At 43.4% G+C, this 22,391-nt stretch overlaps 1 protein-coding gene across 3 annotated transcripts; it reads left to right on the top strand.

Annotated features, from left to right (window-relative positions):
• The first annotated feature begins 578 nt into the window (after positions 1–578).
• POMGNT2 (protein O-linked mannose N-acetylglucosaminyltransferase 2 (beta 1,4-)) lies at positions 579–21,107 on the top strand. Of its 3 annotated transcripts, none has more exons than XM_069960391.1 (2): positions 579–699; positions 18,988–21,107. In XM_069960391.1, the coding sequence occupies exon 2, from the start codon at positions 19,052–19,054 to the stop codon at positions 20,786–20,788; it is 1,737 nt and encodes a 578-aa protein (XP_069816492.1). In that variant the 5' UTR covers positions 579–699; positions 18,988–19,051; the 3' UTR covers positions 20,789–21,107. The 3 variants fall into 3 exon arrangements, with proteins under 3 accessions (XP_069816492.1, XP_069816490.1, XP_069816491.1); XM_069960389.1 differs by lacking the exon at positions 579–699 and adding an exon at positions 17,301–17,385; XM_069960390.1 differs by lacking the exon at positions 579–699 and adding an exon at positions 17,474–17,516.
• The last annotated feature ends 1,284 nt before the right edge of the window (positions 21,108–22,391 follow it).

Genomic DNA, 22,391 nt, shown 5'->3' with positions numbered 1-22,391 from the left:
ACATGGGGAAGAGGAACCTGCCTGCGAGGGCTTACAATCTATAAGATATTGGGGCTGTATGAACAATGTTAATTATGAAATACAAATGAATGGCTATTCTCTACACAGCTCTTGATTAACTACTTGACACATCTATTCCACCTTGAGACTGTCAATATTATATTTGGAAAGAGGGTTTTAATATGTCATTTGCCTCCCTTGTCTCCGATGTTCTATGCTCTACGTCTCTCCTTCCAGTGTCTTTTTGCCTTTCCTTGTTCCTTGGAGATTTTCAGGAGCACTGCAGCAAACCATCGCTCATGCAACGGTGACCTCTGGGAAGCTAACAAATTGAGGTGAGCCAGCCTGAGCAATAAGACATCAGTGACAGACCGAGCATGCCCAGAACTAGGAAGGGGGTAGAGCTGCAAATGACAGCTCAGTCTGCAGATGGTGCACTGAAAACAGCTATTATCATATGAATGAAACAGGCTTGCTGAAATGTCATTATGATTCGCCCATCACACTTAAGAAAATAGGATCCTTTTCGTCCATTTTTCGGAGCAAACATCAGGCAGGTGGACTTCGATTGCCCTGTGTTTTCTACTGTCCTCTGCAATGTAAGCTATATCTGCCTGCTAGTGGTGATCTCCTATCCTCGCCAGCCTCAGAACCTCCAGCCTGCAGCTACACTGAAGCCCTAAACAGTATGGTCTCATGGTGAGTATGCCACTGATAGCTTGTATTTCTTTATATTCATGGGTATATAATCCATAATAATCATTGTTACATGGTGAAGGCTGTATCATAAAACAAGGTGTTACAATCCTACACCTCATTTACTAAGGGGTTGCATAATTGTATGGATCACTGCACATGGCTAGAAACCTTTCCTTAACATAGCACTAGAGGTGACATCTAAGGCCGTATAGAGGAATATCTATCTTTATGTTTAGCATGACTACATTGTCAGAAGTTCTACAAAAATAACCTGCAGATTGTGGAAGTAACCTGAATAAATTGTCTGCTCAGACGTGTTTCATCGTAAGGCCAATTATGTGAAAAAATTACACAATATTACACATATTAATGATGAAAAATGTATGAGGTAATATAGTGGGGTCTGCCAAGGGCAGGGAAGTGGTAATTTAGTCTAAAATGCACCATATGTTTGTTCCAAAGGTATTAAAGAGGTTTTTGTTAGTTTTTTTGACTCTTCAGGCAGCATTTGTTAATTTTCATAATGTCAGAAATATCAGTCATAACTAGTTTTATATGCATATTATTCACATGTTACTCTTTTTATTTTAAGGGGTACTCCGGGAAAATAGGGGTGGTGTAAACCTAACAATCAAGTGATAGTACCTGTCCCAGTGCCCCCGCACCGCCACCACTCACTGTCACCTGCCGGTTTCCTATATCTCCCTTTTCCTGGGTTGTCACAACACCACAGGAACTACCCACGCAGTCAGTCAGTGACTGCAGATGTGTGCTGCTTCAGTCACTGCGCGGTGGTGCTGGGGGACACTGGGATGGGTAATGGTGCATTTACACAGGCAGATTTATCTGACAGATTTTTGAAGCCAAAGCCAGGAACAGGCCATAAACAGGGAACGGGTCATAAAGAAAAGACTGAGATTTCTCCTCTTTTCAAATCCATTCCTGGCTTTGGCTTCCAAAATCTGTCAGATAAATCTGTCTGTGTAAACACACCATTAGTATAACTAATTATGTTCCCACCACCCCCTGCCCTACCTGTTGTTTTTTTTCCCCTTAAGTTCTTTTTCTTAAGTACAGGTTATACATGTTAAACACATTCGTGACATTTTCCCTGATGTCTAGAAGTACATTACTCCAAAACCCTTATTTTAATCTACTAGGGAAAGTAAAATATGTTTTAAGTGCCATTACTGAGTTAAAATTAAATGGGTTATTTAGGATAAGAAAAACTGCTTTCAAACTGTTGTGGGACAACTAAGGATAGTTGTTGTCCTGTTTTGAATATCATGGATATTCCCTTTAAATACAGTAGAATTCTTTTAATCAGGCATTGTTTTTGAAGTGAACCAATCACCTCCCTGGAGTGTGAACTGGCCCCAAGGCAGTGTCCAGCAGGGCAGCAATTTGAAGGGAAAAAAAAAAATCTTTAATCCCCAGTCCCGGCATCTGGGCATTGGGATGGAGCCACAGTGGCAAGTAGAGATGTTGTCTCTGCCTTCTTCTCAGCCCCCCAGGTTTAATTTGTACCTTGAGCACTGGACACTTAATACAAAGGGCGCTCAGGCTGCCAATCAAGTGGGATTGGCTGTGATAAGGGCAGATGGACTACATGACGCTGCGGCTCCGCCCCAATACCTAGATATTGGGATATGGGACTAAGGATTAAAAAAAAAATTAAATCACTGCCCTGCCTAAGACTAACGGGCACAGCATCAGAGAGCTGTGCCCAGCAGCTATAATGTACTGGGGTTTGTTCACTCTCCAGGGAGGTGATTGGTTACCTTTAAGGATATCTATTAGGCCCTATGGACAACATAGTGGGGGTTCCTAACAAAGTATTTTACTCAGGGCTGTGATATACACAGCCCTATCATATGTTACAGGGATGGGGCCCTGCTGCCTTCCAGCTTTTGCAAAACTACAATTCCCATCATACCAGGACAGCCTAAGTGTTGGCTGTTCAGGTGTCATGGGAATTGAGCTTTTTCAATAGCTGGAAGGCCTCAGGTTCCCCGTCCTAGATATATTACATTGTTGGTCATTGTTTTGAATGGCTGCCATGCAACACTGCAAATTCCTTGTGGAGACCATTGCAGGAAAACTATTAAACTGGCTGCAGCATTTCCCAATGATTGCCAGGGGTTACTGACTTTGTGCTGCCAATGTTAACCTGGCAAGTTTCAAATTTAAAACAATGTATGGCAGACTGAAAATCTGTTACACACCACTCAGCTCTGTTATTATTGCCATGCATATTGTCCTATGAATGCGATGAATATGTAACATTTTATTAGCTGCTCAGCATAGCTCTATATTATGCTGCTCAAAGAACAAAAGCATTGACGATTCATTCTGGATGGAAATGATAACATAGTTGTATCTTCAGCTAAGAACAGGACTGCAAGTTATTTGGGTGGGCTCCATCTTGATCCATAGTTACATAGGTAGTATGGTTGAAAAAAGACATGTCAATCAAGTTCAACCAAGGAGGGGATGGACGAGAGGAAGGGGGATAAATTCTACATTCTATAAATCTCTCCCTTTAGACAACTAGAATACAGATAGTCCACGGCACTCCAGTAAACTTCAAAAAGGTAGTGGTGTTTATTTCATAACAACTTAGTGCCTAACATCAGACACGACGTTTCGGTGGCATCGCGTCTGATGTTATGCACTAAGTTATTATGAAATAAACACCACTACCTTTTTGAAGTTTACTGGAGTGCTGTGGACTTCTATACTGGAGTGCTGTGGACTTCTATTCTATATGCAAGAGCCTACCAAGGCTGAACCGCTGGCACCACAAGAACTAGCAGTGCTGCTTTGCTTTCTACACTGTATCTTTTAGACAACCTCATTCACAGCCAAAGGTAAAACTGTGCCTACTCTGAAATGGCAAAGCTATTCGCTTTTAAAGGAGAAGTCCGGCCAAAATGTATTTTTTATATGTTATTACTGATGGAAAGTTATACAATTTTCCAATGTACATTAATTATGGGAAATGCTCAAATACTGCTATTTCCCTTAATTTAGTGTATCAGGAAGTGTTAGAATTATCTCTGAAGCAGTGATGTCACGACGAATGATGTAATTCCTATGGAGTGTCCAACAGGGGGCGCACTATATATAGAAGTCAATGAGTACCATTGACTTCTATATATAGTGCGCCCCTGCTGGACACTCCATTGGAATTACAATGGATGTGTATGTAAATGTAATATACAGTGTTTTTGATTGCTTACATTTATGAAATACTTTGGGGAGCAAGTGTCTTTGCTCCCCAAAGTATTCCATAAATGTAAGCAATCAGTACATAACAGTAAGCCCGCCGAACGCAAGCAATCAAAAACACTGTATATTATATTTACATACACATCCATTGTAATTCCAATGGAGTGTCCAGCAGGGGCGCACTATATATAGAAGTCAATGGTACTCATTGACTTCTATGTATAGTGCGCCCCCTGCTGGACACTCCATTGAAATTACACCATTCGTCGTGACGTCACTGCTTCAGAGATAATTCTAACACTTCCTGATACACTAAATTAAGGGAAATAGCAGTATATGAGCATTTCCCATAATTAATGTACATTAGAAAATTGTATAACTTTCTATCAGTAATAACATATAAAAAATACATTTTGGCCAGACTTCTCCTTTAAGTTCGGGCAGGATGAAACTACTGATAGGTTCTCTTTAATAAGATATCTCCTAAATGTATATCTCCTCAGTCTAGTAAAAAAGAATTCTGCAGATCTGTGCCGTTAACCATTTTTGGACTATGAGACTTTTCTGAGTATACTGTATACAATTCAGTGCTTGATTTGGGCAAGCTAAAGGAGTACTCTGGAAAAAAGTGTTTAAATCAACTGGTGTCAGAAAGATATACAGATTAGTAAATTACTTCTATTTAAAAAAAAAAAAAAAAAAGAGGCATTCCAGCTTGAGGTTTTAATAAATCTACCCCATAACTGTATAGAGAAAGAGGCTAACACACAGATTCCAACTGTGAGAACAACCAAACATTCTAGCTTTGCTGAAAAGAGCCGCTATGGCAGGAGCTGAGCAAGAAATCTCCAAGCTCCAACAGAAGTGGGGTAGTGTGTCACAGTTCCGAAAAAAATGGAGCTGCTCCTTGCCTGAAATAGAGGCAAAGTGCTATGGTGGTGCCAAGAATAGCCACTCAGCTGAAAGGAGATAAGCAGAGGTCCTGATGCAGCAGTCTCTACACCGTGCAGACAGGAAAGCCAAGTACTTGGCACGTGTAAAGGGAAAATAGAAAGTTAAAAATAATTTAAGCAACAAAAACACCAGATGCAAACATAAGGATCTGAAAAACCCATCTGTCTAATATCCACAGAGGATAGAAAAAAGACACTAGGGTGTAGGCTGCCCTTATATAAAGGAGGGGAGTAAGGTAATTAGCTAGTTACAATAACTAGTTACTGAATCAAATGCTATAAATATAAATACAGTGGTACCTTGGTTGAAGAGTAACTTGGATTGAGTGTTTTGGTTTAAGAGCTCACAGTTTTTCAAAATTGTGACTTGGTTTAACCCCTTAAGGACAGAGCCAATTTCGATTTTTGCGTTTTCGTTTTTTCCTCCTTGTGCTTAAAAGGCCATAGCACTTGCATTTTTCCACCTAGAGACCCGCATGAGCCCTTATTTTTTGCGTCACTAATTGTACTTTGCAATTACAGGCTGAATTTTTGCATAAAGTACACTGTGAAACCAGAAAAAAATTCAAAGTGTGGTGAAATTGAAAAAAAACAACGCATTTTGTTTATTTGGGGGAAATGTGTTTTTACGCCATTCGCCCTGGGGTAAAACTGACTTGTTATGCATGTTCCTCAAGTCGTTACGATTACAACGATATATAACATGTATAACTTATATTGTATCTGATGGCCTGTTAAAAATTCAAACCATTGTCAACAAATATACGTTCCTTAAAATCGCTCCATTCCCAGGCTTATAACGCTTTTATCCTTTGGTCTATGGGTCTGTGTCAGGTGTCATTTTTTGCGCCATGATGTGATCTTTCTATCGGTACCTTGATTGCGCATATCCGACTTTTTGATCGCTTTTTATTACAATTTTTCTGGATTTGATGTGACCAAAAATGCACAATTTTGCACTTTGGGATTTTTTCGCGATGACGCCGTTTACCGTGCAAGATCAGGAATGTGATTAATTAATAGTTCAGGTGATTACGCACGCGGCGATAGCAAACATGTTTATTTATTTATTTGTTTACTTTTATTAATAACCTGGGAAAAGGGGGGTGATTCAGACTTTTATTAGGGGAGGGGGCTTTTTACTATTAACAACACTTTTTTTTTTTACTTTTACACATATACTAGAAGCCCCCCTAGGGGACTTCTAGTATATACACTTTGATCTCTCATAGAGATCTCTGCAGCATAGATATGCTGCAGAGATCCATGAGATAGGCACTCGTTTACTTCCGGCTGCTGCAGCCGGAAGTAAACGAGTGCCGAGCCGGGGACGGCGCCATCTTGGATAACATCCCGGAGGAGGGATCTCCCCACTAGACACCAGGGATGACGCTGCGTCCGGTAATCGGATGCAGCTGTCAACTTTGACAGCTGCATCTGATTACTGTATTAGTGGGCACGGCGATCGGACCGTGCCCGCTAATCCCTGCGGTCCCGGGCTACAAGCGGCACCCGGGACCGCCGCGGCTCAGAGTGTGGCCGCCGTGCGGCCCCGCTCTGAACGTCCCTAACGGCATCAGGGCGTAAATATACGCCCTATGTCGTTAAGGGGTTAAGAGCATTGTTTTGGTTTAAGAGCTCCCTGTAATGGGTGTGTGTGTGTGTGGGGGGGGGGGGAGTTGCGGAGGAGAATCGTCTGCATAGCGGGGTCTACAGCACTGTACTCTGACAGAGGAAGTCTCGCTCACCTTCTAAATCATAGCAGATCCACTTCAGGCTGGGGCTTACATCAGGGGACAGGACTGTGGAGGTAATCTCTTCATAGCTGTAACCCTCTCTCCCCGGACAGAGAGCACTGCATGTATGCGCCCACATCTGTCCTGCTCATTCCTTCATGCTCCCTGCAATCTCTTTCAGTCCTGATTGGTCCATGCTGAACACACACCCCTTCTCCATTGCTGTCATGTGACCACACAGACCTATGACAGCAGCCCTGCTTCTCTATGCTAGCCTGTTGTACTACACTACTGCAGTATGGGGATCTGAAGTTCCACCCTGTATCTACAAACTGCTTCTGTATTTTCAGGTTTATGCAGTTACTATACATTATACTTCACATGCTGATTGTTATACTGTACAATAACTTATAATATCACATATTCAGCTGTTTATAAATGTTTGTTTCATTTGTTTTACATGTTATTCAGAATATAAAATCATTATTTTTGGGATGTGTGCATTTCTTATGGGAAAATTTGCATTGGTTTAAGATTTGGATTACAAGCATGGCCCCGGAACGAATTATTCTCGTAATCCAAGGCACCACTGTAAATGTAATGCAGGAGCAGGAGTGTCAAACACAATCACAGCCAATATTCTACTAACATGATCCATCCAAGCTTGTACAAAGTGCAGAATTTTTTTTCGTCCATAGTACAAAAAATATAACGTTTTGAACCAAGTGGAGGTCTTTATTAAACATGTGTGTAAATTTTAACTTAGCGTTCTGGAATTAAGGGCGCTTTATAAATAGACTATAATAATGTGTGATAAAGACCTCTGTGCAGGTTAAAGTGTTGCATCCACTTTATGGCGGAATAAATGTTTTCTTGCAACTATCCAAAAAAACTATGATAGATGTTCTTACTACAACGTTGGCTTAGTTTTGATACATGAGGCACAACATCTCCATGACAAATGAAAGCCAGAAGATTGGAGGAAATGCTGTCACAAAAAAATAGAGATATGTTTTATTGTGTATTCGATTATCTTTAAATATTTGGTGACACACTGCAACCATGGCTGCTGGTAATGATTCTGGCAAATCCAAAGCAATTTCTATCTCCCCCTCTTCAAGACCAGGACTGCAGTTTCCATTGGGTCGTATCCATCAGCTTATGAAAAACAGAACAACCAGCCATAAACTTGATGGTGGGAAAGCTGCTGTTTACACAGTGGCAATTCTGGAGTACCTTATTGCTAAGGTACTTTAATTGGCTATAAATGTTTCCAAAGATCTCCAAGGGGTATTCCACTCAAACATAACTTTTGATATGTTGCTGCCCATGGTGAGACTAACAATTCATTCCATACTATTATTATTATCTATTTAGTCTCCTTCCCCCAGATCTCAGCTGCAGCTTTCTGCTGAAAACACAAAAAAACGTGTATGAGCCATTCTGAGCCTCTCCCCCTCCTATCTGAGACAGATGATATAAACAAGTCCTTGGCAGGCTTTATCTGCAACATTGTAGCTTCTTTGTAATGCTGGGAGTATTAATCACAGTGAGTTCACAGCAACTTGACCTTAGAATAACCCTCCCAGCAGTGCAAAGAATCTACAATGTTACAGATAAAGCCAGTAATGGACTTGTTTACATAGGCAAGAACCATGACAAGGGGCATCCTCTGTGCCTAGAGGAAATAAGCTTAGAAAGAAGAAACATAGAAGAATGTCAGCAAAAAAGAGCACCTGGTCCATCTAGTCTGCCTTTATATTATTTACCTTATCTTTTTTTATTTAGGATAGCTAACTATTTATCCCAGGCATGTTTAAAGCGTACCTGTCATTACAAATGCCTGATACATGTCAAAAGTTCAGGCCCACTCTGATCAGACGACAAAGCTGGGGAGAATTCTCAGCTGGCTAGGGAGTGGATCGTGCTGCCAATATCTATCCACAGCTATATCTCCTGATCGGATTGGATCTCAGCAGTGAGACCCACCTTGATCACATGTCAAAAGTTATTTGTACTGATAGTGCCATTTAAATTTAGTTACTGTGCAACCACAGTGGCTGGAAGTTTGTTCCAAGTGTCCACTACCCTTTCAGTAAAGAATTTTTTTATATGTTGCTTCTAATCTTTCCCTTAACTAACCTCAGAGTAATATTCTTGTGTTCAATTTCCCTTTGAAAAACTCCTACCTCCTAAACCTTATTTAGGCCTTTAACATATTTAAAGGGTTTTCTCATTTCACCCCTTTCCCTTTTTTCCTCCAGACTTCTTTAATGTAAGAGCAGTGAGACTATGAAAATTCTTTCCCACATGATGTTGTGATGGCTGACTTAACCCCTTAAGGACCACAGGCATACATTTACGCCCCCACTGCTTGTGCCTTAATGCAGGATGGCGTAACTGAACTTTATTTTGCGAGATTAGTAATGTGATCATTTAATATTGCAGACAATGCTGCATGCCGTGATACCAAATATGTTTATTATTTTTTTGTTTACTTTTTTGAGGTGATTTAGACTTTTATTATGGGATGGATTTATTTGTAATCAAGGTCAAGGCATTGCTCATAGAGATCAATGCAGTACCTAGCAGAGGCTTTGGGCTGTCTTAACAGTGGATGGGCTTCCCACGATCATATTGTGGGAAGCCAATTCCACCTCTGAACCCCCACTGACATGCATTTATAGTGTTTAAAGTGGCATTCCCCTCAAAAGTTAAAAAAATGAAATGCCCTCAAATCTTGCTAGTCTTACTCACCAAGTCCCTTTGAGTATTTTGAGCCATCTCCCGCCTTTCTAGCTGCTGCTGTTCCCGAGGTTTTTTTTTTTCTAAAAGCCGACTATATCCAATATGGCGGCAGACAGGAAACTATGTTAACCAACATGCAGTGCTTCTCACTGCTTGCTTGGACCTGTAACCACATCACTATATATCAGGTCACAGAGTTTTTGATTTGAACCAATAGCAGCTTGCTGGGACCTGTAGTTTTACACAATATATCAGGTCACAGAGCTTCTGTAGAACTACAGGCCCCAGCAAGCTGCTATCCATCCAAATCAGAAACTCTGTGACCTAATATATTGTGATGTGGACAGATAGCAGCTTGCTGGGACCTGGTTCAAATCAGAAACTCTGTGACCTGATATATAGTGATGTGGTTACAGGTCCCAGCAAGCAGTGAGAAGCACTGCATGCTGGGAAATGTCGTTTCCTGGTCGCCGCCATATTGGATATAGTCGGCTTTTAGGAAAAAAACTTTCACATCACAATATATCAGGTCACAGATGTTGATGGATATCAGGATCACGGAGGTCGGCCGGGAAGAGGCAGCAGGGTTGGGGGGGGGGGGGTGTCTCAGTTGCGATCGCTGGCAAAGTATAATTATGCCCCAGGGGTGGGGAACTGGAACGAGTCAGCGGCACAGGAGCGACCAGGTGGTGGCTGACGGGGGAGCGCAGTATATGTTTGCCCTGGTGCGGGTGAGCGGCGGCGGCGTTGTGCGGCAAGATGAGCAGCCAAGATGGGGCTGACAGCGGGATTAGGGGGTGCAGGAGCGATCATGGGAGTGAATTATAAGTATGCCCCAGAACGGGGGACTGGTGCAGGCGAGCGGCGCACGCGGGGCGACCGGCTTCTGGTTGCAGCACAGAGCACAGGATCGGCTGACAGGAGCGAGCACCGGGAGTGAACTACATGTAAGCCTGGAGACTGGTGCGGAGTGGCGGTGCCGCCAGCATCGGGTGAGTTATGGGGGGCGGGGGGGGGGGGGGGCGGCTGGCGGCCAGCATCAGGCGAAATGGAGGGGGGGGGAGGTTGGGGGGGTTGAGGTGCCGCTGGCTATGCGCTATGTGTGGAGACAGGAGTGTCCAGGATTGCTGACAGCTGTTGTGCCCCAGCAGCAGAAGGAGGGCAGTGCCATCTGCAGGGGGAGGGGTGGCTCTGCCTTCAGAGAGGGAGACATTGAACAACAACAGCATCTGTCACTGTCTCAGTGTCCTCCCTCACTTCAGTTTGGTGGGTTAGAAGCATTAACCCGGCCCATTGAAGAGACGGAGGGCATGTGATTCCGACACGGAGGCCAGGAGCAGGGAGTGGTGTCGGGTTGGACTGAAACTTGATGATTCTATGCATTTGGTGGGGGTGAAGGCTTCTAGATAACAGCAAAACTGTGCAGAATCCATAATAACTTTATATTGGAAAGACGGAAAGCTATGGGTGGGTAACGTTTTAATTAGGGATGGTACGAACCGAACCCTCGGTAATGATTCCCGCTGTCTGCCCGCTCCGTGCAGCGGGCGGATCCAGCGGGAGGACCGCCTGGAAAACTGGGATACAGCCATAGCCATAGGCTGTATCCCAGTTTTCCAGGCGGTCCTCCCTCTGGATCCGCCCGCTGCACGGAGTGGGCAGACAGCGGGAATCCGATGCCGAGCGTTCGGGTTCATCCGAACCCGAACCTTGGCGGGTTCGGACCATCCCTAGTTTTAATACAAAAATAATTTGGGGGGGAATACCCCTTTAAGGTATTTAAACAGTTAAAATAGCAGGCAATGCAGCTTACTCCGAGCCAGCTATTAGCTGCAGCCATCGGCTGCTGATAGCAGTCTGGAGACGCTGGGTATAGAGAGGGCTTAAAGGAAATCTAGGTCAAAAAATCACTAGGTTTATTCCACTTTAAATGAGGTCAGCATAAACTAGTGACAGAAATGCTAAACAAATCGGTGTATTACTAAGACATCATTCTGTTCAGCCGTTCTCCTAATATGCAGGAGAATAGGATTCTTGCCACACAGGGGTAGAAACATCAAATCTCAGTCCAACCCGACACCACTCCTTGCTCCTGGCCTCCGTATCGGAATCACATTCTCCCGCCCTCCAGCTGCTGATTGACAGTTGACTGCTTATACACAACATGGATAGATAACTGCCAATCATCAGCTGGTGATTGGAGTTTTCTGCTTCATTAAAATATGGTAGTCTACTGGGCTCTTTGCATCTTCTGCACAGAAAAATGTCAGTGATACAACATTCTGTTCAGCTTTTCTGTCACTAGTTTATAATAACTTGAGATAGGACAGCCTAATTCTACTGACAGAGTCTCTTTAACTCGTGAGCCCACTGTATACCCCCTTAGCGACACCACAACATACCTGTATGTTGTGGTGCGGGTAGGGGTTAAAAGGTGTTTACCCAGAATCATCACTTATTTACTATATAGTTGATTAAAGGGTTTTCCTAGCAAACATGACTGATAGCCTAAGACAAGGGTCCATCACTTTTAGCCTATAACTCTACTGTGCCGATCCAGAAGGCAAAAAGTCTCAAACATTATGTGTGGACGAATAACTGCACAGCGTCACTGTAAAATGGTTTCACCTGCACATGATGACGGGGAGTTTGAACCGCCCCCTATATCTTGGAAGGCTTACTTCCAAGACGTTGATTGTCAGTATGTGAGCTCTGGGTGTGTAAGGCTGATATAATTTCACCTGAGATGACTCCAGAATGAAAACGAAAAAACGTAAAGCTTATTCTCACGTCCCCTATTGGAGTGTTTCCCCGCCCAGCATGATGTATCAATATCATGCCAGGAGTAGGAAAACTGTTTGAATCTCCGCAGCACTGCAGTGACAAAGCCGCGCAGCTCTGTCAGTACAGTGCTGCAGAGATTCAAACAGTTTCCCCACATATATGATGTCAGATGGGGAAACACTCCATTGCAGGGCTTTCTCATCTATAGGGCCTGTAAAATACGGGACATGGGAATAAGCCCGTAGATTATAGCTGATCACAGGGGACAGAAAGAAGTCACCGTGTGATCAGATTATTGTTTAGGAACCCTTTTAACACACAGACACACAGGCTTTTTATCTAACCCATCCAGTAGGCCTCATTTACACATAATAGCTAAAATCTCTAAGGCCTTCTATGGCAACCATTATTTTTTTTAAAGTGTTGCTCTATAATCTTTCAGGTAACATTATCTAAATAATATAAAAAAAAATGACACATAACTTATCTGGATCCTACATTGCTTCTCATCCATATGGTTTTCTATGCTGCACATTTCTTATTTGGTATAATTTTAGAAGCAGCCATTTACTAGCAGCCTTGTTATATCATTTCCATTATCACATCTCACAAGCTGTGCACTTACTTGTTAATTTATTAATGCTTCCCAGCCAGCTGTCAGCCTAGAAATAATGGCTTCACATTGCTAGTATTGTATTATTTATCAGTCCACAGATCGTGACACTGGATATCCCTTACAATCTTTTACTTCAGTCCTTGCTGAGTAAAGAATGAGCCCATCTGGTCCACAGCTGTGTGCTGGCTGGAGCTTTTCTGAGGAGGAACTCACAACCATACCAAATGTAATAATTTTAGACCTTTTGCCAATACAGAGTAGTAAAAGCATCCAACCAAATGACTGTTGTAGAGCCAGGGGCAAAGCTAGGAAAGTGGGGGGCAATTTAGGGAGGGCATGTGCCCCAGGAGTAAGGATAAGTGGGTGGGGTATTGGCTAGCTCAACACTGTATTCCTTACCTGTAACACCACACAGCATGCTGTATTCTCTACCTGTAACACCACCCAGCACGCTGTACTCTCTACCTGTAACACCACACAGCATGCTGTATTCTCTACCTGTAACACCACACAGCACACTGTATTCTCTACCTGTAACACCACACAGCACTCTGTATTCTCTACCTGTAACACCACACAGCGCGCTGTATTCTCTACCTGTAACACCACACAGCACGCTGTATTCTCTACCTGTAACACCACACAGCATGCTGTATTCTCTACCTGTAACACCACACAGCATGCTGTATTCTCTACCTGTAACACCACCCAGCACGCTGTACTCTCTACCTGTAACACCACACAGCATGCTGTATTCTCTACCTGTAACACCACACAGCACACTGTATTCTCTACCTGTAACACCACACAGCACTCTGTATTCTCTACCTGTAACACCACACAGCACGCTGTTTTCTCTTCCTGTAACACCACACAGCGAGCTGTATTCTCTACCTGTAAAACCACACAGCACGCTGTATTCTCTACCTATAACACCACACAGCACTGTTACTACCTAAAATGCCAATATTGGAATGAAGAACTTTTTTATTTTTTTTTATTTTTATTTAATTTCTTTTATCTTTGAAGTTGAGCCCCACTTTATCCCATATTATCTTATATGGGAGGTTATGCTTCGTTTTTTGTCCAGGTGGGATTAACAGTGCCGCCACTGATCCTCTGTGCCATTTAGCATCATTTAATTGTATTACTGCATCATTTTTGTGAAGACGCTGCAGTACTACAATGACACTCCAGCATGTGTGAACACAGCCCTAATTTCACTGCAGACTTTTTCACAATCAATGAAGTTGCAGCACCTGCTTCTGGCTGGTCAGAGATGGTGAATCCCTCAGGGGATTGGAGGATCCAGCCAAGCCTCCTGTGACATCACTCCCTGCCCCCTGTCTGCATCATCAGCCTGTGCCTAGCAAATGCGGCCCTCTCCTTGCCTCAGCACAGAGGCAACCTATCCCCTGCGGCCGCCGCCAGCCCATTGATCGGATACTCTTGTGACCGCAAGCAGTATTTTGCTTGCGGTCACAAGAGTCAGTATTGGTGTCCCCGGGATTCCCAGGCAGCACACGCGCCAGGGAGCTGTGTGCGCCATGGCTGTTACTTCCGGGTCAGGGAGCACGTCGCTCCCTGTGCCGGAAGTAACAGCTCCGGCACACTCTGAGCTCCCTGGCGTGTGTGCTGCCCGTGAATCCCAGGGGCACCCACAGGGCGCCAGCATCAGCCGGGGGCCCGTCCAACACTGCAGAAGAAGAGAGGAGAAGAGAGCTGCGATGGGGGAGCAAGGTGTTAGGTGAGTTGTTTTTTTCTTAGTTTTTATCTGCTTGACAAGATAAGAGGGGCATGTATAAGGGGACAACACAGGGGCCATTTGCAAGGGGGGGTCATCTATATAGGGGACAACACAGTGGGGGCATCTACAAGGGGAGACAAAAGGGAGGCATCTATAAGGGGGACAACATAAGGGGGGCATGTATAAGGGGACAACACGGGGGGCAACACAGGGGGTCATCTATAAGGGGAAAACACGTAGGGGGCAACACGGGGGGGGTCATCTATAAGGGAACAACATAGGGGAGTCATCTACAAGGGGGGGAGCATCTATAAGGAATAAAACACAGGGGGCCATCTATGGAGGGGGCATCATAAGGGGTCATCTATATGGGGGACAACACAGGGGGGCATCTAAAAGAGGGGCAGAGGGGAACAACACAGGGGGCATCTGTAAGGGGGACTTCACAGAGGGGACCATCTATAAGGGGTAATACACATAGAGGGCCAGATGGGCAGTCTCTAAGGGACACTATACGGGGGGCATCTATAAGGGGGCAATCTGAAAGGCAAACTACACAGAGGGGGGGCTGTATACAATAGGGGATACACAGAGGGGACCATCTATAAGGGAGACATCAAAGGGGCCATCTTTAAGGGGGACTACACGTGGAGGGGCATCTACTATAGGGGGACTACACATAGGGGGGCTCTCAAGGAGATGCACATGGGACCATCTATATGGAAGACTGGGCAAGGGGCCATCTCTACACAGAGGGGGGCATATACTATAAGGGTACAAACCCACACACCGTATACGCAGCTTATTTACTGCTGCGATACGCAACAAATACGCAACAAACACGCAACAAATACGCAGCAGTTTAGATCTAAATAACTGGACACAGCATCAAATCTGCACCACCAAATCTGCTTCAAATCTGCTGCGTTTTTTCTGCGTATCTGCTGTGTATACGGTGTGTGGGTTTGTACCCTAAGGGGGGATCACATAGAGTCAGCCTACCCACTAATTTAGGGTGTAAAGGGGCCAATACAGATGTGCAGTTTGTAGAGAGATTAGGATGGTGCCAAGGTGAGGAGCCTAATATGTCTGTCTGGCAGATTCTGTGGATTCGTGGCTCCGAGAAGTTCTCATGATGGCCCAGGGCAGATGGAGAAGATGAAAATTAAACAACTCTGATCAGAGAAGACGCCCCCTGTGAGTCACCTGATGTAACTGCACTATAATGTAAATGGTGTACAGAACTTTGTAGAGCTGCGTCCACCTCTATATGGCTGTATGAGGTGATAGTGATCTGTGTACAGTGGATTTTATTCAGTAGCAGCGGTGGTGTTAGTCAGTATGTGGTGGTAATATCTATTACTTGTTATCTGGTACTGTGTTTTATTGGTCTTAGTATACTGGATTTGGTCAGTAACAATATGGTGCTGATGGTAGTGGTGTGGCGGTAATATTTCCCTGTTGTATACTGGTATTATTGGTCTCAGTACACACACACAGCTCTGCACCATCCATGCGCATCTCACACACAGCTCTGCATCACCCATGTGCATCTCACACACACAGCTCTGCACCATCCATGTGCATCTCTGTCTCTCTATCACACACAGCTCTACACCATCCATGTGCATCTTACACACACACACACACACACACACATACAAAATGCTCTGCAACATGTACATATCACACACAGTTCTGCACCATCCAGAGCATCTCACACACACAGCTCTGCACCATCCATGTGCATCTCACACACAGCTCTGCACCATCCATGTGCATTTCACACACAGCTCTGCACTATCCATGAGCATCACACACACAGCTCTGCACCATCCTTGTGCATATTCCACACACAGCTCTCCACCATCCATGAGCATCTCACACAGCTCTGCACTATCCATGAGAATCTCTCTCACACACACACACACACACACACACACACACACAGCTCTGCACTATCCATCAGCATCTCACACACACAGCTTGGCACTATCCATGTGCATCTCACACACACACAGCTCTGCACCATCCATGAGCATCACACACACACACAGCTCTGCACCATCTATGTGCATCTCACACACACACACACACACACACACACAGCTCTGCACCATCCATGTGCATCTCTCACACACACACACACACACACACACACAGCTCTGCACCATCCATGTGCATCTCACACACAGCTCTGCACCATCCATGAGCATCTCACACAGCTATGCACCATCCATGAGCATCTCACACACACACACACACACACACACACACAGCTCTGCACTATCCATCAGCATCTCACACACACACACACAGCTCTGCACTATCCATCAGCATCTCACACACACAGCTCTGCACCATCCATGAGCATCTCACACACAGCTCTGCACCATCCATGTGCATCTCACACACACAGCTCTGCTTCATCTACTCATCGCACAACTACGAGCTCTGAACTATGTGAGACATTTTACAAGCAGCCTCAGAACGTCCTTTCTTACCCGCGGGAACCAATCACAGCTCAGCTTTCACAGAATGAACTCATAAAATAAAAATAAAAAATAAGCTGTGATTGATTGCAGCGTCAGCAAAGGAAATTCTGTCTGTAGATTCTGACTGCCCTCTAGATCTTTACTAGAAGATTTATAAAGCACACTCATCCAGTAGCACGACTCCTACTAAACATGTGACAGGTCATGTGTCTATGACATCACCAAAGGTCCTTGAGCTCAGAGCACGCAAGTAAGTATCTGACGTCATCAAAGGTCCTTTTAGATAGTGGTGTCCACTGCAGTAGTCACTAGCATCATGTGGCATTCTCTTGATTATTTTCCACTTGACTTTGGGTGAAGGTGGCACCGTGCGCAGGTAACAGGAGGGTGTGCCATGCAAGGACACACTAGTAAATGAGTCTCACTGATTGGCTAAGTGGGTTGTGACATCACAAGATGGGGAGCCAGGCGGGGAACCATGAGCCGTGACACTGCATGTCAGACGCTGTATGTGAGAAAGTGCCTTCCTGGTTTCAATAAATAAAATCCTTAGATTGATAGAACATAAAATATATAAAATTCAATTATAAAAGTTTGAAAGATTTTTTTCAAGCTGGAGTTGGTAAATTTTTTCCGACTCCACAGCCCTGGTCCTCAGTTTGGCAGTGAGGCTACAATACTCAGGGAGTGCTACTGGTGTTCTATTTTACTGGTGTTGTTCTATTTACTCAGGACAATGCTGGAGTACTTCCAGCAATAGTTTGGTAATGCAAGGATGGTTCAGCAATTTTCAAAAGTCTTCTCACCAGCCACTTATCGGTGGTGTGCCAACACCCAGCACCCTGCCAGTCCAAGCTGCTTAGCACTTCACAATAAATGGGGTCTGAAATAGTCACAGAGGGGCGGGGGTTGACATATTACAGGAAGCATCCATCCTAAAGAAGTTTTCCTAATAAATACATATATTAATTAGAGATGAGCGAACCGGGTTCGGGTTCGAGTCCATCCGAACCCGAATGTTCGGTATTTGATTAGCTGGGGCTGCTGATCTTGGATAAAGCTCTAAGGTTGTCTGGAAAACATGGATACAGCCAATGACTATATCCATGTTTTCCACATAGCCATAGGGCTTTATCCAACTTCAGCAGCCACCGCTAATCAAATGCCGAAAGTTCGGGTTCGGATGGACTCGAGCATGCTCGAGGTTTGCTCATCTCTAATATTAATACATATATTTCTGGGTTATGTCACTCTTATTTTGTAGGAGTCTGGTAAGTAATCACCCCACCATCTGCTAAAATTAAAGGGCTGCACATTTTTTTGTCTGACTTTACTTGTAGGATTTTGTGTGGAGGCAAATAATTGACATAATTTCAAGACAAGCTTTTTTTTTAAGTTTCACCACAGCATTAGTATCCCCTGTGATATCATATACTTCATTAAGATGACGTTGCATTTATTTATTGGCCCATCAATCTCTGCAGAAAGGTATGGCATGTAAACTGTGAGGCCAGTAATTTGCTACAGCATCATGTAACTATGTATGAGATGCCATAGTAGCATAATGTGGGGGGTGTCTTTTCTCTCTCTTTTAGGTCACTTCCAAGTATGCAATTAACTCCCAGAATCCTCTTTCTGGATAAAGCCCACTGATGAAGAGTGTCACAGTCAACAGATTGTTTTAACAATCGGTGTCCCAACCCTATTAGGTGACCCCTTCCCCCTCCTCCAATCCGACATTTGTCAATATGACAGTAAAATAAAATGATTGAAACCGTTAAATTACTAAATGTTTATAGGACCAGCTACTTTATTATCTCTACAAATCCTGCTCCTTTTGTAAGAGGTCTTGGCAGTACCAGTCCATCTGCTGTAAGCGGATTTTTTTGTGAATCCCTGTTTTTACAATAAGGCACAATGCATAAGATGATACATATGCTCATTTAATTTATTGTATTTTGTTTTTGTTCTTTCTTAGGTTTCCTCTACTATGTTAAAGTTTAGGCTTTCTTTAGGATATCTTCACCCAGCACATATACAGAATGAACATATCCGCAGTGTTTAATGCTCTGCTTGTGTCTGTACTGGCTGCAGTGTTGTGGAAATATGTCAAGTTATGGGAACAGTTCACTATTATTGAGGAGGAGTTGGACCTTACACGTCAGTCCCAAGAGCTGTCTCAGGTACGCATAGACTATCAGGCTGCATTATATGCTCTTGTGGAAGATGGCACTAAAATGGTTTGTACAGGTAGGATGCATACAGATCGTGTCTGCCGCTTTGAATCGCTTTGCTATTCCACAGAGGCAGAGGAGTTTGTCTTTTTTCACAGCAACCAATCCTTCATGTTGCCGAGCTTGGGTTCTAGACGGTTCCAGCCTGCACTGCTTGACTTGTCTTCAGTAGATGACCACAATACGCAATATTTCAACTTTGTTGAGCTTCCAGCTGCTGCACTGAAGTTTATGCCCAAGCCTGTCTTTGTACCAGACGTTGCCCTCATAATGAACAGATTTAATCCAGATAACCTCATGCATGTCTTTCATGATGATCTTTTACCCATATACTACACTATGCAGCAGTTCCCAGACTTAGACCTGGACTCCCGTCTGTTCTTTATGGAGGGCTGGGGTGAAGGCTCGCACTTTGATCTGTACAAGCTTATGAGTAATAAGCAGCCTCTTTTCAAAGAGCAGTTAAAGACTTTGGGTAGGCTACTCTGTTTCACCAAGTCTTATGTTGGGTTAACAAAAATCACAACATGGTATCAGTATGGCTTTGTCCAACCACAGGGCCCAAAGGCAAATATATTGGTTTCTGGCAATGAAATAAGGCACTTTTCAAAATTTGTATTGGGAAAACTAAACATCAGCTCTGATGAAAGTACTACGGAAGACTATATAGTTCTTTTCAGCCGTACATTGAATCGACTTATTGTAAATGAGGCCGAATTGCTCCTGGCTCTTGCTCAGGAATTTCAGATGAAAACAATCACTGTCTCTTTAGAAGACCACTCTTTTGCAGATATCGTACGACTTATCAGCAATGCTTCCATGCTTGTCAGCATGCATGGGGCACAGTTAGTTTTGTCTCTATTTCTGCCTAAAGGGGCTGCTGTGGTAGAACTTTTTCCTTATGGCATAAACCCAGAACATTACACACCATACAAAACTCTGGCAACTCTTCCAGGCATGGAACTCCAGTATGTTGCTTGGCAAAACAAAGATATGGCAAATACAATCACATACCCTGAGAGGCCATGGGAACAAGGTGGCATTATCCATTTAGACACCAGTGAGCAAGAACGTATAAAGAAAAGCAAGGAAGTGCCGCGCCACCTTTGCTGCCGCAATCCAGAGTGGCTTTTCCGTATTTACCAGGACACAAAGGTTGACGTATCTTCTCTTATTCAAGTCATAAGAAGTGTTGTTAAAACTAAGCCCGGTTCTAGGAAGCAGAAGTGGGCAAATGGATTATATCCTGGGAAGGTAAGAGAATCCAGATGCCAGGCGTCTTCCTCTGAAGAAAGTGTAACAAAGCTGTCTGTGTCTTGGCAGATTCCTTGGAATCTCAAGTATTTGAAAGTAAGAGATGTGAAATATGAGGTTTGGATACAGGAACAAGGAGAAAATACGTATATGCCTTATATATTATCCTACCAGAACCACACATTTTCTGAGAACATTAAACCATCAACAACCTATTTAGTGTGGATCCGATGCATATTCAACAAAACCCTACTCGGACCATTTGCAGATGTCTTGGTGTGCAAAACATAACATAAAACTTTTTCTTTACAATTTTGTCCATCCATTACTGAGCAAGTTTTGGATTTACTGTAACAGTAAAAGAGAGAATTACAGTTCAGGTTTTCTATGTTCTGAATTGTTTCTTTTGTACATGTTAAGTTATGTCTGGTAAGTCTACAGCGCCTACCTTAATAATTGAGAGATTTGGATGAGGGATATTGTTATTGTGAAAAATTACTAGATTTGCACCATGTATAGATCTTGATCATAATATATTGTTTTCTAGAGACTTGTTCTGAGTGTGCATTTGTTATGTGGATAATAAAGTACATTTCATTATATATTTATTTTTAGGTAAGAAATTGTAAGTGTATGTTCACATTTGGACATTATTATACATTTTATATATAGATTTGTAAACTTGTAAATACGTTGCTTCCCTTTTCTTGCACTGGTCATAAGTAGTGTTGAGCGGGCTTGCTGAACTGATGGGGTTTAGCAAGTCCTCCGAGCCTTAACATGCAGCATTTTTCTCCTGTAGGCTGGAGAAGTTGGATGCCGCCCTAGGGCTGCCAGGAAGACATGGATACAGCCTATGGCTTTTCCAGGACTCCCTAGGACGGCATCTAACTTTTCCAGCTGCCAGGAAACAAATGCCATGTGTTTGGGTTTGCAAAATGTTGCTGAACCTGAGCAGTTTGGCAGGTTTGCTTACCACTAGTCATAAGGTCTGGGTGCTGGAAACAAAAATAAGCCATACTCGCCCACCCTGATCCCCTACTGCTGTTCCAATGGGTAAGTGGGCATTTCCTGCACAAATGAAACATCATAGGAATAAGCAAAGACCAGCAGGGACTGGGTGCTTTTGGAACACCAGCGGGGGAATGGGGCTTTTTTTTTCTTTTTTGTTTGTTTTTACAGCAGTCACAGTCAAAGGAAGACTTTTATATCCAGAATACAGTGTACAGGTTACTGTAGAGGTACGGTATAAAGATGAAACCTAGAATAAAAATCACCAAAGCAGTCTCTGTGCCAATATTGAGGAATAGTGAGGAATGTATTCAGCACATAAACTGTGAAGCTGTGTCCGTAGGCGAACATATGTGATAAACAGTGTTTTCTTTTAATGTGCATCTGGTTTCAAATGGCTGTAATGAATCCACATTCTAGTTCCTTTATTACAGCCACAATATCTGGATATCCTAAAGTTCGTCTTAGCTGAACTATCTCTTTAGCTTAGGCTAAAACCTACAATAACTCTGCCGCCACTGCACCACACTGTGACCAGCTGCTCCCCTCACCTTGGAGATTGTAAGCCCTTAAAGGCTGGGTCATCACTTCCTATGTACCAGTCTGTCACTTAATTAAATCATTTTTTTTTTCTTGATTATGTTACATTTTCTATGTTAACCCCTTATAATGTACAGTGCTCTAAAATAAAGGATGCTTTGAAAATAAAAAGAACTATACAGAGCCCAAGTTGTTCTAAGCTCGGTACAACAGAACCAGTATTGTAGTCGTATTAGAGATGCTAAAATGTGGCCACCTTACAGCCATATGAAACTGGCCTAATTGGAAATCTGTTACATTTTTATCATGTGATAATTTTCCCAATGAATAGGTTCATTTGAAT

Source organism: Dendropsophus ebraccatus, chromosome 2 (assembly GCF_027789765.1).
Source record: "Dendropsophus ebraccatus isolate aDenEbr1 chromosome 2, aDenEbr1.pat, whole genome shotgun sequence".
Lineage (NCBI taxonomy): Eukaryota > Metazoa > Chordata > Amphibia > Anura > Hylidae > Dendropsophus > Dendropsophus ebraccatus.
The sequence above is the reverse complement of the archived record's forward strand: the minus strand, read 5'-3'. Positions and strand labels throughout refer to the sequence as shown.

Bases quoted from the DNA above. Each gene is read 5' to 3' on its own strand.
- POMGNT2 (XM_069960391.1), top strand. From the start codon at position 19,052: ATGAACATATCCGCAGTGTTTAATGCTCTGCTTGTGTCTGTACTGGCT.